The sequence below is a fragment of the Sinocyclocheilus rhinocerous genome, unplaced genomic scaffold (assembly GCF_001515625.1).
Source record: "Sinocyclocheilus rhinocerous isolate Xijiao unplaced genomic scaffold, SAMN03320098_v1.1 scaffold263, whole genome shotgun sequence".
Taxonomy (NCBI): Eukaryota; Metazoa; Chordata; class Actinopteri; order Cypriniformes; family Cyprinidae; genus Sinocyclocheilus; species Sinocyclocheilus rhinocerous.
This window is the reverse complement of record NW_015645086.1, coordinates 493,954-509,395: the sequence shown is the minus strand read 5'-3', so window position 1 is coordinate 509,395 and position 15,442 is coordinate 493,954. Positions and strand designations below refer to the sequence as shown.

At 36.8% G+C, this 15,442-nt stretch overlaps 1 protein-coding gene across 1 annotated transcript in view; it reads right to left on the bottom strand.

Annotated features, from left to right (window-relative positions):
* The window catches only part of cables2b (Cdk5 and Abl enzyme substrate 2b), a 23,808-nt gene that overhangs the window by 2,778 nt on the left and 5,588 nt on the right, over positions 1 to 15,442 (bottom strand). Inside the window, exons 2-6 of the mRNA XM_016509085.1 lie at positions 10,135 to 10,227; positions 7,644 to 7,721; positions 3,824 to 3,932; positions 3,466 to 3,619; positions 890 to 984 (exon numbers count right to left, since the gene is read on the bottom strand). Of these exons, the coding sequence (XP_016364571.1) occupies positions 890 to 984; positions 3,466 to 3,619; positions 3,824 to 3,932; positions 7,644 to 7,721; positions 10,135 to 10,227 (529 nt within the window). The remainder of the gene's footprint in view (positions 1 to 889; positions 985 to 3,465; positions 3,620 to 3,823; positions 3,933 to 7,643; positions 7,722 to 10,134; positions 10,228 to 15,442) is intronic.

The following is a 15,442-nucleotide window of genomic DNA, read 5'->3' as shown; positions in this document are numbered from 1 at the left end:
GGCTAGTGAAATTTAACTCAGCTTTCTAAAATAATGTGGTTAATCACAGTTCTTTCATGATTTAAGAGGAGGGGCAAATAATTTTTCACGTAGGGAGGTAGGTTTGGACAGCTTTTTTCCCTTAATAAATGAAATCATAATTTCAAAACTGCAGTTTGTATTTACTCAGGTTATCTTTGTGTAATATTAAAATTTGTTTGATGATCTGAATATTTTAAGTGTGACAAATATGCAAACAATTAAAAAAACAGGAAGGGGGCAAAAACTTTTTCACACCACTGAATATATCCATATTTATACAATGGTCTGTCTGAATACTCGATTCTGATTGGCTGTCAGGTATGCAATAAAACCGTTTAAATGCACAGGTAGTTCCAAGTCAGTTTAATCACCGTTCTATATTAATGTGCACACACACACACACACAGAGATTGGAGATCACGCTGCACACAGAAACATTCAGGAGCAAAGAAACTTGTTGTCAGCACTGCCCTGTGACTTTTGTTAAAATAGTTTTGATACGGAGTCGCTACATTATATTTCTCAGCAATAAGGAGGTAAAATCGCTGTATTTGAATTAACTAAACTCACAGCATCATTGTTTGTGCACAGACGGAATTCACACACGTAACTTTTATCCCTCCCCCTCTCTCTCAAGAATTAATTTAAATACTATTTAAATACTATAATTCATTCAAATAAATGTGATCTTACTGCGCCACTTTATCGCCGTGTCTGATTTGAAGCGGGCAGAATGCTAGTTCTAACGTGCCGTAACTGACGAAAATAACCAATATTGCGCTGCAAACATCATTAACAGCTTTAACTTGTCAATGCTGGCAAATGACCATGGTATAAGCGGAATAATGCACAGCTAGCCGTCTCTCACCATGTATGAGGCAAAGATGAGCACTCTTTTGTGTTTTCCACATGGCCACCGTGGGTCACTGAGCACATTAGGGTCATAGTCAGGGTCTTCAAGGCCTGAAAAAAAAAAACACACAGAAGGACATAGCTGTCAAATGAGCCAATCAAACTACAGATAACACAACTGAAAGTAGCATGTACAAGCGTGGTTTTGAGATGATGGTGAAAGCATCTTTCTGCACTGACTAGGCATAGCTGTATTAAAGGGGTAGTTCACCTAAAAATAAGACGTCTGTCACCTGCCAGGGTGAGTAAATATTGAAGAATTTTTCTTTTTGGCTTAACGTTTCCTTTAAGACGACACACGTAAAAATAGCAATTAGTACTCAGTATGTACAATCAGCGATACACTCAGTTGACACATGTGTTGCTAATGCAGGCTTACTAAATAAGGTACAAGAATACAGAGAGCTGAGTTGATGACTCACACACACTCAAGTATTAGAATACAGGAATAGCAGCATCAGTAATTATGACACACACACACACACACACACACACACACACACAGTGCCTGAAATACTGTGATAATAACCATGTCTACCAAGTTGATTGAAATGTCCCTACCCACTCTGTGAATAATACAGCATTCAAATCTTTATTATGCTCCCATCAGTTACTACACACCTACTTGTATGAGTGTGTGTTTGTTTTCTGAGGGTGTATGTGTATGTGTTGCATGCTTGTGTGATTTAATTTCACCATTTAGACACGAATGAAAGAGAATTTCAGCATGTCCACAGTCCAGAATTAGCGTTAAAATACTTTTAGGCGTTACAACACACACACACTTCTAAAGTTTAACAAAGTCAAAAAAGGTCACATGCAAAGGAATCTGTTATAGAAAAGAGTTACAGATGTTGTCAGATTTCAGTGTGGCCGAGATTTAAGTGGTTACAGAACTGAACAGAGTAAGTATGTGTGTGTCATTGGTTTGCTACGTGCATATGTGTGTGTACATATATATAAAACATACACAATTTATATATTTATATATAAAACACACACAATTTTTGTTTTTTGATGTATGAATAAAACTTGGCTAAACCTTTATTATAGCGCACATGCCATCCCATAATCACAATAAACTTTGTTACTTTTGATATGAAAGAAATTCTGAGATTTAAAATCCTGTCAATTTTATTACAAAATTCAAAATAAATTTTATAAATTTATAAAATTATTACATTTCAACATTGAATTGGAGTGTAAGCATAATTACATAATTAAAAAGTTTATATAAAAACTGCCCTGTGTGCAATTTAAATTGCAATTGAAACAGCAACTGAATTTAATATTTTGGGCTTGTTAATTTTTGGGCTTTGACTTTTGGAGTAACAGGATTCTCTGTATAGTTCAAAGCTTTAGTTGAAAGATTTTTTTCCTTAAGAAAAACTGACAAGTACTGTACCTGATACATATACATATGAACTGATGTCGAATTGAATTAAATTGAGAACCGAATCAAGAGCTTGTGAATTGGAATCAAACTGAATCACGAAATCTATACCCAGACATCTATATGTTTTTGGACACAATTCACCAAGACCAAAAAGAAAAACTTACATATAAATGTAAAATTCAATTGCCAAAACGTAATTTTTGGTTTCGTTTTTGTCCACTAACTTAAATATTCTAACTGAAAACTTAAATATTAGTTTTGGCCAAAAATTACTTTTTCAGTTCTTCAAAGAAGTCTCTTCTGCTCACCAAGGCTGCATTTATTTGATCAGAAATACAGTAAAAACAGCAACATTGCAAATAATTATTGCAATTTAAAAGAACTATTTTCTATTGTAGTAGATTTTCAAATGTAATTTCTTCCTGTGATGTAGGGCTGGACGATATGGCCAAAATTGATATCACAATATATTTCGTCAAACGCCACAAATAAATCAATGTATGGGAAACACTGGTAAATGTATATCGAAATGTATATCGAAATATCGGAAATGTGTTTATAAATCATATCACCGTTATTGAAAAAAACTATATCGCGATACATATTGATATTGAATTATTGTCCAGCCCTACTGTGATGCAAAGCTGAAGTTTCAGCATCTTTACTCCAGTCTTCAGTGTCACACGATTCTTCAGAAATCATTCTAATATGCTGATTTGCTGCTAAAGAAACATTTCTTATTATTGTCAATGCTGAAAACAGTTGTGCCGTTTCATATTTTTTCAGGATTCTTTTACGAATAGAAGGAAAAGAACAATATTTTTTTTGAAACAGAAATCTTTGGTACCATTTTACATGTCTTTCCTGTAACATCTGATCAATGTAAAGCATCCTTGCTCAAAAACAAACTTTTGAATGGTAGTGTATATATTTTCACTATTAAAAAGTAAAAACATATCTAAATTGGTCAAGTAATACCAAATAAGACCAATAAGTTTCTGGAATGAGTAGGGCTAGGGTTAGTCTGAAAACATTAAGCTTATTTGAGGACAATATATGTCTATGGGAGGTCCTCAAAAGTCTAGGTGTACTAGTTTGTGTGTGTGTGTGTGTGTGTGTGTGTGTGTGTGACATACCCAGGTCCAGGCCGACGGTGCTGTTAAGGCGAGAGGGAGGATAACTGCAAGGGATGCTTTTTCTGGAATAGGGCATGGGTAGAGCAAGATCCACTGAGGGCTTGTGGCAGTCCAGAGCGTTAGTGGGGTACAGGAACTGAGCGTACGACACCGTCTGCACACCAAATAAGATCATAACAAGCCGTCTGTCAGCCTGAGACATCCTAACAGCAATTTTAACCTTCTGGGTGCATCAAATGAAGAGATATAAAGCTGTCATTCCTGAGCAGGTCGAGTGGTACGCTGAGCACAATGTGACATTGTGACATTTCCTGACTGACTGACTGACAGGTGCAGGGATAGAATGACAAGCTCTTACCCTGCCGTACATGCTCAGCTCCACCCCCTCCAGCCCGGGAAGCATCTCTAGGGTGGTGGATATTCCTCCAGATGAGTGCCACCGCCGCTGAGCATCCAGACGAGGATCACTGACAGAATGACAGATGCTCGTTTTCATTTATTAAATACTAAATTGAGAACAGGGATGCTCAAATTTATTTGTCAGCCGATTCCCGACTTAAAACAGTATTTGAAGTACACCCTGAGATTTTAAGTTCATATATCAATAATTTAAAGGGATAGTCAACTCAAAATTTCTGTCATCATTTACTCATGCTGTTCCAAACCCATAACACTTTGGTTAATCTTGTAAACATAAATCAAGATATTTTGAAAGAAACCTGAGGTTTCTGTCCCTCTATTGAAAGACCAGGTACCACAACTAAGAAGATCCAAAAATGTAATAAAAATGAACCCAAATGATTAATTTGAGTTTCGAAGATTAACTAAAGTCTTATGGGTTTGGAATAGTGTGCGATATACAGTATATTGTCTACGATAATATCGTAATTGTTGTTTAAATGATATGCGATTTGACATTATCAAGTATATCGCAAATATGCATGCATACAATGTGAAATGTAGGTTAGACTACTGCGCGTATGCATTTAGAGTTCACACTTTCACTGCATGATTTAATCTATTAAAATACATTCAGAATTCCCCCCAAATTCAAGATAAAGGGGCAAATACAGTATGCCCCCGTATGACTTTTATATGTCTTTTATATATTTATATCATCTGATATAGTTAATATCACACGAAGAGTACAGTTTTTTCTCCAAATATCAGCACGATTGCAAATGTGATACTGATTTTATAAAACAGTCCAATGACCAATAAGTTAAATAAGAAAATAGTTTCAAACTGAATCAATCAGCCGTTTGAATGAATCGGTTGACTGAATGACTCAATGACTCACTCATGCAGCAATTTGCCGCCACCTAACGGCGATTTTAGGTTTATAGTTAAAGTATATTTTCCCTTTAGTTTCAAATATGAGTATTGAACTTTTTTCAAAACATTATTTATGCAATTGTAACTGCAGGTTAAATGCATTCATGTCCTGCATTAAACAGCCTGTGTAAATGCATCTAAATGCCACTTCAGATGCAGAGTGCAACCTCTACATTTGCAAGCACAAATTTTGTTAATAACAGCCCTATAGTGTCTTACTTTTTGAATTTATTTATTAAATGCTGTCCATGGCAGTCCTAAACCTGCCAAAGTACCAGCACAGTAACATGCTCAGCAAAATATCAGCTATTATTGCTATCGACAAAATTCCACAAAATATTGAGATATAATTTTTTGTCATTATCGCTCTCTGATGTCGGATAATGGTCACATGACATGTACTTTTAAAAATAAAATGTTTTAACTTTTTTAGAAAAGTTCTTTATTTTGATCGCTTTCATTTTAAAATGATTTAATTTGACATTTTTATCATTTAATTAATTATCAACTCTGATTAAGAGCAAATCTTACACAATTTCCAGGCTAGCTAAGCATAACTGAGGTCATTTGCAGAAGTCTTAAAGGTAAAGGTATGACTGTTTTTAGTGCAAGAAAGCTGTATTAAAATTATAATTGAACTTCAGAGATAAACAAGTGCTGCAAAGTGTTTGCATACGAAAAGCGTATGAAATTGGAGTTTTGTCTCTATCTTTCTGTCGCTCCGCTTGGCTAATGTCCGTCCCATGCACTGAACGCGCTCTCCTCCACATCACGAGTAGACACGCCCCTTATTGCTGATTGGCTACAAGTTTGTTTTGCTATTCGTCCCGAATCAGTTTTCTAAAGTGTTTTTGAAAAATCACTTACTCTGCCTTTAAGTCCACGTCTAACAGCTCTGAGATCATCTATGTGTTTGATATCATTTATTAAAATCATTTATTTTAGTTGATATGTGAATTTAAAATTTCTCTCTCTAGAATGTCTTTCCCCTTAATACCACCTACTTCTGACTGACTGCGATATACAATAAAATCTGTTGGATATTTAAAAATAAAAGCCCCTGAGATGAGCCTTGCAGTATTTCCCAACCCTAAACAAGATGAAAAGACATGTTAGCTCATTAAATTTAATGTTGTTTGGTTGAAAGAGCAGCAAACAGATTTCTACTGACTCTTTACTGAAAACATGAAGCCTTAGAAAAGTTCAAACACAGAGCCAATTCAACACTCAATTATCAACACACACAAGTCTAACTCACCTAATATAGACAGCTTCAAATTCAACCTGATGTCTCAATGATTTGCTTTTCCATCCAGATTGAAGTAGCTGAGCATGTTGTGTACAGCGCTGCTCTTTATTAAGCACTGACTGAACACACATACACACACACGTACATGTCGCCCTCCACTTTGCGAGCATAAGCTACAAGGTTTTCCATCCGCCGATCCTTCAGTGCTGCAGGGTCTGGAGTGGGGAAGTCCCGGCTATCACTACTCACACACACACACACACACACACACATATATATTCACTCCCTCTAGCATTCCTTATCTACAGTCTTAGACCGCTTGCATAACATGGCTGTTTAATTTCTTCTCTTTCAAAAAATGTAACCTAAAAGACAAAGTTTCCCATGGTCCAATTCCTTATTTCAGCATTTTATAACCAATAATGTAGAGGGTGGGAAAGGAGAGGAGGTTGTTGGCCGTGTCATGCCAGGCTCAGCTCAGGGATGTGGGAAAAATTCCTTCCTGCCCCATTTGCCTTGAATCTCTCCCTGGATATGAATCCCCTGAGAGCATAGGAACCAAACTGACCTTATATTCTATATAACTTAACATATCTCCTTGTGTATATGTGTCTATTTGAGATTTAGGAAAACGGCTAGGAATGGGAATCTCAATTTTAATTCTGATTCCAATTTTTCGACTGAACAATTCTCCAATCTTAATGATTCCATCGATTCTCCTACTATATTAGTATATTTTTGTATAGTATTATTTGAACCCAGTCACACCTAGGTGAATAACTGTTGCTAACTATTCAAGAAATATACAAATGTAAGAAAAGACTTAAAGCTACTTTTTGGTAACTTATTAAGTGTATGTAAATGTTTAAAGTTGTGATAAAATGGATCTAATGTTAGATCTTTTCTTCCGTAATGTGACATACATCCGAGTAAAACAGATTAAAAAAAAAAACAAATTAGGCCATGTAAAAAATAAATAAATAAATAATATAGCGAACTTTTACTTTGGATTCAATGAATCACAATGAATCGATTTGACAGCATATAAGTGCAAATGACAAGTCTCGGTTAACCTAACGCAGTACACAGTAATGTAAATATGAATAAACAGTCTTCTACAGTCAATCTACAGCCATTACTGTACATAACACAAACAGTTCTCGGTTCATTTTGAGTTGGCAGAAGTAATATTGAATGTTTCAGTGAGTTAGTCAAGAACTGTTACAACCGGTTCATTAAGTGAGTGAGTCATTAGATTAGCCCTGATTAGCCTGACTGAACACTCATTAGTTTTTAGAGTCTTTTTGGCTGATTCATTAAATAAACTGTTTGAATCAAACCACACTCAAGGCTCAGACTGGCTGAGGGGCGCACCAGAATCCTTCCCAGTGACCAGTCAACTTGAGAGAGACAGCTTCGTAAAAGACATCAGAAATCATTAGGACAGCTAATTTGCGAGATTCAATGCCTTATTTATACTTTTGCGTTAAGCATGACTGAGTGAATCTACCCAACTTAGCATCACCCTATACTGTATCACCAAATCTGACCTTTGATTTAAATAAGCAGATTTTCGTGTTTGTTTCATGAGTACCTGATGTGAAAGCTCTCTCCATACGGCAGCACAGAGAAGGCGGCACACAAAGACCTTTTGGCGCAGATAAGCACGATCCTGCAGTGGTGAACACAAACTAGTTAACATTACACACACACACACACAGGTCAACTCAACACTTCATAACATAAATGACACACTAATATTTCAGTACATTCAGAGAACAAACACAACACCTGTGACACCAGAGGGGTCAAATAAAGCAGCCTTCAAAATACACTAGTGCCTCATCAGCACACACACAGAGCTAAAACAGCCTCAGTGTACACTTCTTTCTCACTTCTTCACACAAACACACAGGAAGTGGGGTGGTGTCTGTGTCAGCTATGGTTATGTGACTGCATTTTAACCATAGAAATGTGAAAGGGTAGTAAAATGGCAGTTAACATGAAACTGAGGGTCTGCCGCAGCAGCCTAGAGGATTTTTCTGACGCTTTTTTCGTCAAAGGTCACATGACAGTGGAGAAATGTCTCCAGAAATAACATTAAGTGTGAGTCAAGGCAATTAATTGAATCATTTTCTAGAGATTTCTGGGATGGATTTCCATTTATATCTCAGGTATCAATTTTGGAATTAATAGATTTCAACAAGAGTAATTTTAAATTCACAAATGAAATGTCTCCATTAAGAAAACCAACATACAAGCAAACAGTGGATTCAGCTTTTCAGATTGTTTATTACATTTTAAACTGTTTTTATTGAAGAATGCTAAATTGAACCCCAAAACAGGATATGGGTCTGTTTAGACACAGTTTTTGGACTTTAAATTGCATTATAAACAGGATATTATGGTTAATTCTGGAACAGTGGCCCATTGTTTCCTATAGGGAACAGTTATTAGTCTACAGCTGGCCTTTTTTTTTTACACTGAGTATCTGTGTTTATTCCATATATAAGCCACTGAACATCAGGCTTATCGGTTTTATTCACCCGCCCCCAGTCCTGTCTGTGACCCTGTGAATGTGAGTAGGTATGTGCGTATTTGTGTGTGAAAACCCAAAGCCTGGGAACACAAGTGGAAAATATGGACCGCTGTCTATTTGGGGCAGTTTATAATGGGACTTTAGTAAACATAGTCGTCGTTCCTCAGATGGAATGAGGCCAGATCTCACGGAGAACAACCACTTCCTTAAGAAAACAACACAAATCCCATCCAGCCATTCCTTATGTTGAGTGGGCTGTGCCAAAACTCACCATAATAATCGAATTATACTTTTATTTAAAGTCAAATAACTGAAATTAATATTTTGTAACTTAAAGGGGTCATAGAATGCCCATTTTCCACAAGTTGATATGATTCTTTAGGGTCTTAATGAAAAGTCTGTAACATAGTTTGGTTAAAATTTCTCAATGGTAGTGTAGGGCTGTCGCGATAACCGCAATATCGCGGCCAACACACATTTCAGTTCAAACAACTTGTAAAAGTGCATGTAGCATCCTATGACCCCTTTAAGGATTCATATACTATTTTGGGGTTCAAAATAGTTAGCATTCTTCAGTAAAACTTGTGCAAAGTTTTTTTTAAACAATTTGCATCAAAATATGCTACTAAAACAGATAAGATCAGACGAAAATGCATCAAGGGCGCAGTAAAAACAGTAATACTGTGAAATATTATTTGAAATATGAAACTGTATTGTATTTTAAAATATTCATAAAGCTGAATTTTCAGCATCAGTACTCCAGTCTTCAGTGTCACATGATCCTTCGTAAATCATTGTTATATGCCAATTTTCTATTTAAAACTTGTGCTGCTTAATATTTTTTGTGGAAACTGTGATACATTGTTTGATACAACATTCCATGATGAATAGAAAGTTCAAAAGAACAGCATTCATTTGAAAAATAAATCATATGTAATATTTTGTACCATATGTCTTCACTGTCACTTTTGGTCAATTTAATGCATCCTTTAATGAATCCTTGCTTTATTTTGTTGATAATCTTACTCCCAAACTTTTGAACAGTAGTGCATAACTGTGTATATGGAGTGTATATGGAACGACAGTATCTTTTTCTGGTGTTTAGGAATAATATCTATCCTTCTTTTTCATAGTACATCAAACTCTTTTATTGCACAAAATAAACAAATAAATACAATTTCAAAGACATGGCCCCTTTAACAAACTAGTTCTGATAATAGGAAATGTGTCTTCAGTATTGTACACAGTACTTGTGTACAAACCGTCAGAGATATAATATCCTCACATGAATCATACAAAAGCACTGCATAAAGTAACTGTAACGCACCAAACTGAGAAGCGAATGATGGCTAGAGCCAGAATGTTTGTTTTGAAGCAAAGAGAGGGGAAAACATGACTAGCGTTGGGAAAAGACAGAGAGACCGACAGACACAAACACATGTACACGCATACGCATACGCACACACGCACACACACACACACACCCTGGCTGTTATCACTGGTATTAACAACCCCAAAACCCACACAGAGAAGTGAATAAACACACCTGCTGCCCCTGGTGTCGTACTGCCTCATGTTCTTAATAAAGTGGACTTTCTTCATTGAGCGTGGACGAGGAGAGCCAGATGGGTTCCGACTCCTGAGGACAAATACAGATGGACAGAACATGGGTAAAACATGACATACATTTGAACATATTTCAGAAAATCATTTAGTCTTTCATATTTGGTTTCCCCTAATCATTCTTACACACACCTTTGACTGATGATTATCCAGAACCTTTATAATAGATGCTGCTGTGGCTACATCATTCTTTTTTAAACTTAATTTCAATACCGTGATAATACCGTATACCGTAAAAAAAGCATTAGCAATTAAATCGCAACATGAACATTTGATACCGGCATATCCCTATTCAGAACTATGCAAAACAGCCCAATTGTCTACAAGCATTTAAACCAAACTCAACGACTTTAATGGAAAGAACCAAAACAAAACACAAAACTCAGCACACACAGGTTTTCCGCTGCTTGAAACTGTTCTATATAAAGTCATCTGTTATTATACACCAGTTTGTTCCCATTCAGCCAAGCACTGTTTTAGCATTTAAATGCTGTTTAAATGTGGCTGAAGTGTGTGAGTCAATTGATTAGCTGTTTCCCTTCCTCAAAGGAATGTGTCATTATGGCTAATGAAACTGGCCATGACCTGCTCAGCATGGCACCTTCATTACGGATCATTGCTCATCGACATGAAACTACCTTCACATTTTACTTAGATGGGACAGGAGACGGAGCAAGTTACTACATTTTAATAAAAAAAACAGACAATTTCCTTTGGAATAATCTGCATTGATGAATCATTCACAATAAAATATTGTTGAATCATTCAATGTGGGAAAAAAAGAGGGGAAGAGGGTAATCAGAAAGTACCTGGGGTTGCCCACGAGGCAATCGGCCCTAACAAAATGCTCAATATTGATTTCATATTGACTTCAAAACTATAGAAAATGTATTTTGTGATGACATTTATCTTCCTATTTTTTTTTTTTTACCATACCACACCACACCATACCATTCATTAAGCAGAGACAGTATAAATGGTGCAACCTGTTAGGAGCATGGTCTACAAACTGCTATGTTATTTTTTTCTTTTTTTAAATAGAACTCAAATGAATCACACATAGGAATGTACAAGAGTGCCAAGAGCTCTGCAATTCTTTGGAAAATATGGATTATGGAGCATTAAACTAGGAGATGAAGTTTTAAATACCAAATACCAAGAGCCTGAGCAGACAGCCGGTCAAATCTCACTTGATTTCTGCTGCATTTCATCTCGTCCCGGTTAATAATGTGCAAATCAACAGTTTCATAATTGAATAGTTGTTGGGTTTTTAGAATGACACCAGACCAACTCGGTCTTAAGGAAGCCCAAACATGATGACGTGGTTCAGACACGTGATTCTGAAAATTCATCAAAAAACCCTGCAGAAAAGTCAATCTGTTGGGTTACGTGTCTTACCATAGCTACAGTTACGTAACTTTCAGTCTATGTCTCATCTGTATGTGTTCTCAACCCCTCTATCCTCACATGAGCATCACGCATTTCTGCCACATGCTTTGGGCACAAAACCAGGCCACATTTACCTTCTGTTTGATTTGAAAACTATTACCCAACCCTAGCGTGCCGAACAAACACAAACAGCTTCCCCTATTCACACCCTCCATCTGCTCTGCCATTTGTGTGGTGATACACTCTCCCTCCAAATCTGAATTACTGTTATCATAACCAGCACCTGTGTACAGGCGAGTAAGAAGAAGAGAGCAAAGAAAAGCTGAAGACTGACAGAAAACAAATGACTTAAAACCCCTTTCTTTATCTCCAGAATGAAAAACGTGATGAACTGACTCTCATCAGCCCATGGAATCTCATACAGCAGGCTGGCAAAGATAAACAGACAGTTAAGAAAGAATGTACAATCCTAGAGAAATAACTCAAGTTAAGAGGCAGAGGGAATGTTAACCCTCTATATACTGTACCACTGCTCTTCTCTCTTCATATCCCATGTGTGCTATATTTCTCATAATTTTATGTCCAGCAGATCCCTGCCCCTCATTCAGGGGATCAATAGCCGTTCCTGGCAAACTGCATGCAGTCAGGCCACAGTCACGTCACAAAGCTTTGAATAAATACCCCGGCGTAATCCTTCCTGGACTGGACATGCACAGAATTAAAGTGCTGAGAGAACATATGGCCTGATTCCATGCTTCCAATGTTCCAATAGCACACAGGGATGAAAGGCTAGGCTAGAATACCAGCGCTGGTGCAAAAAGTGCCGAGGCAGAGGTTGAAGAGGAAGTGCCTCAGAGGAATGAGTGGGTGAAATGTCAGGCCTCAATCAGTGGGCTGGTGTGCTGGAGGTGCTACATGGGTTACAAGTTACAACAATTTACAAGTGAGATCTTTGCCTTGGAGTTTGGTAGCATTATCTAAAACAGTATAATATTGTAAAATACATAAATATATGACATCAATGTATACTTCCAGTCAAAAGTTTTCAGCACATATTTTACTAAAGAATGCCAATTACTGAACCCCAAAATAGGATACGAGCCTTTTTATTTACAAAATGTGAATGTCGTATCTGATTTAGATTACATAACATAAAAATTGGATATTGTGGGGAGTTTTTGGCACAACATGCTCAACATAATGAATGACTGGATGGGATTTATGTTGTCCTCTTACAAGGATGGTTCACCCTAAAATGAAAATTTGCTGTTAATTTATTCACCCTCAAGCTATCCAAGATGATTTTTACAGGTAATAATGTTGTAAATAATGTTTGGTTTCTTGCACGTCGATCATTTTGCTTCATGAGACCTCAATATGACATCAGGAGCCATGGGTATTAATTTTGCGTTTTGCTTTTTATATTCTCAAATACAGGCAGACACTGACTTGCGGTTCATGAATCACCAAGGACCAAAGTTTCAGCTAAAAATCTCCTTTACTGATTTACTGAAGAAAAAAAAGTCACCTACATCTTGGATGGCCTGAGGGTGAGTAAATTAACAGCAAATTTTCATTTTTGGGTGAACTATCCCTTAAATAAAGAGTTGTTCTCCACGAGATCGGTCATATTCCAGCTAAAAGCTTAAAAATTTTACTAACCCCAAACTTTTGAACAGTAGTGTAAATAATTTGTTATTTGTCTTTGTTAATAGGACAATTTTGTTAACAATTATCTGTAAAAAATAATCACAAATAAACAATGGTATATCATTCACCCTCATTCATATAGAGAATAACATTTGTTTTCAACAGCAAGGAGAGTGTCAGGTGAGCCTTCCTGTTGACATGAGAGATGGTTTCTATATAAAATCTTACACCGTCAGCAGATCTCGTCATACCTAGCATATCTAAAACAGCAAAGGTGTGTAGCGTCTGGACCAATCAAACACACAATTTTTCATTTGATTTAACAAATCAGTTATTCATTAGATTAACAAATCGTCACAGTCCCCTCACCCAATAAACTGGATGCCAGGATGTCTGCAACGACACCAGGCCCCCCCTGGTCCCCATGGCAACCACGACACCTCTGCTAGACCAGATCCATTTACGACCTAATGGCATGTTGAGAAACACCTTTCTCACTACAATTTCCGTGTGTGTGTGTGTGTATGTTAGACCAGTTTAAGTGTTTATGTGTATGTTAGACCAGTTTAATTGTTTATGTAGTATGTTGGACTAGTTTAAGTGTTTATGTAGTTATTAAAGCCTTACTTGTATCACACTTGACGTTGGTCATTGTTTGCTCATAACTGCAGATTTATGCTACAGGCTCTGTGTATGTATGTACAGTAAGAAAGTTATTTCCCTTAACCAGGAAATTAACGTTCTTAGAATTGACAGACAGTTGACCCTGAGAGGTCAAGTAAATATCTACAGCGGATCTAAATATTTGTAATTAATTATAACTAGTTATGATTAATTATTCATATTTCCCCATGAATGAGCTGATTCGCTACAGTGGAGGACAGCCAAATGACACTAATAGCACCCTTCACGCTGAAGTACCTCAGCTTCAAATTCGGATTATGCCACAGGTGCTATTGACATAAGTGCCTGAGCCAAACCCAAGGTTAGTCCCTTCCCTAACACGGATACACCCATGACCAGTCCAGTTATTAACTCACGTAAAAAAAGTACTTCCCCTAAACAAGAAAAACCAAGAGTTTTCATTGTCAATTTTAGTGTTAGTTGAATCAATGTGCTTCGGTTTCACTTTATTTTCACTTTACATAATTTTAAATATATTTGCCCACTAGTGTGTTGTGACATCAGAGATGCAGCTTTTTGTCCTATTCTTACCATGTGCAGAACAAGAGCGACTGCAGTCATTGTCACAGACTCAATGCATCAACTAGCTGCAGAACTAACTGACTAGTCTGTGCCACTCTTAATGTGAAGCAAGTTGTCATACATAACAATTGACTATATGCACGGTTACTTCCTGGTTTTAGATAAGCTAGCTCAGTCATTTCTGGTCAAATGTCAAAAACAGCTGTGCTATAAGGGGAGCACATAAACTTTCTCTACATAATCCATTCACATTTTGAAGAAAAAGTTTTATTTGTCTAAGAGGACCTAACGTCCATGTATTCAGTTTCAGGAATGACAAACGCGAGTGCAAAAAATTAAGCGAGTAAATTGTGCCGCGAGTCATTGCTATGATTGACAGTGATAAAGCAACGGACGGAACAAAACATCTGATGAGCCGATGTCAAAAACAGAGCTGTGCATTAAGTGATTCAGACTAAATTCAGAGTAACAAAACTACAGCAGCAAGTCTGTTGGCTGAATGTATTTATCAGCTTCTAGCTATCAGTTTAAGATAAAACTTAAAAATGTGGGTTTTATATTACATCTAAAAATATTTCAAAATATTGAATACATTATTATTTAATTGTTACACCATTAATAATTATTTAATTTGTAGTTAACTAGTTAAATATTTAAAGGGGTCCTATTATGCTCTTTTACAAAGTCTTGATTTTGTTTTGGGGGTGTACTAGAACAGGCTCTCATACTAGGTTGTTCGAAAAACACATTTTTTTTCACATATTTTACATTATTACAACACCTCTCTCCCCAGTCTGGCATGAACGGCTTGAATAGTTCCTGCATCAAATGAAGGCCCGCCTTCTGAAATACAAAATGTGCTGCGATTGGTTAGCTGGGCCAGTGTGTGCTGCGATTGGTTAGCTGGGCCAGTGTGTGCTGTGATTGGTTAGCTGGGCCAGTGTGTGCTGTGATTGGTTAGCTGGGCCAGTGTGTGTTGTGATTGG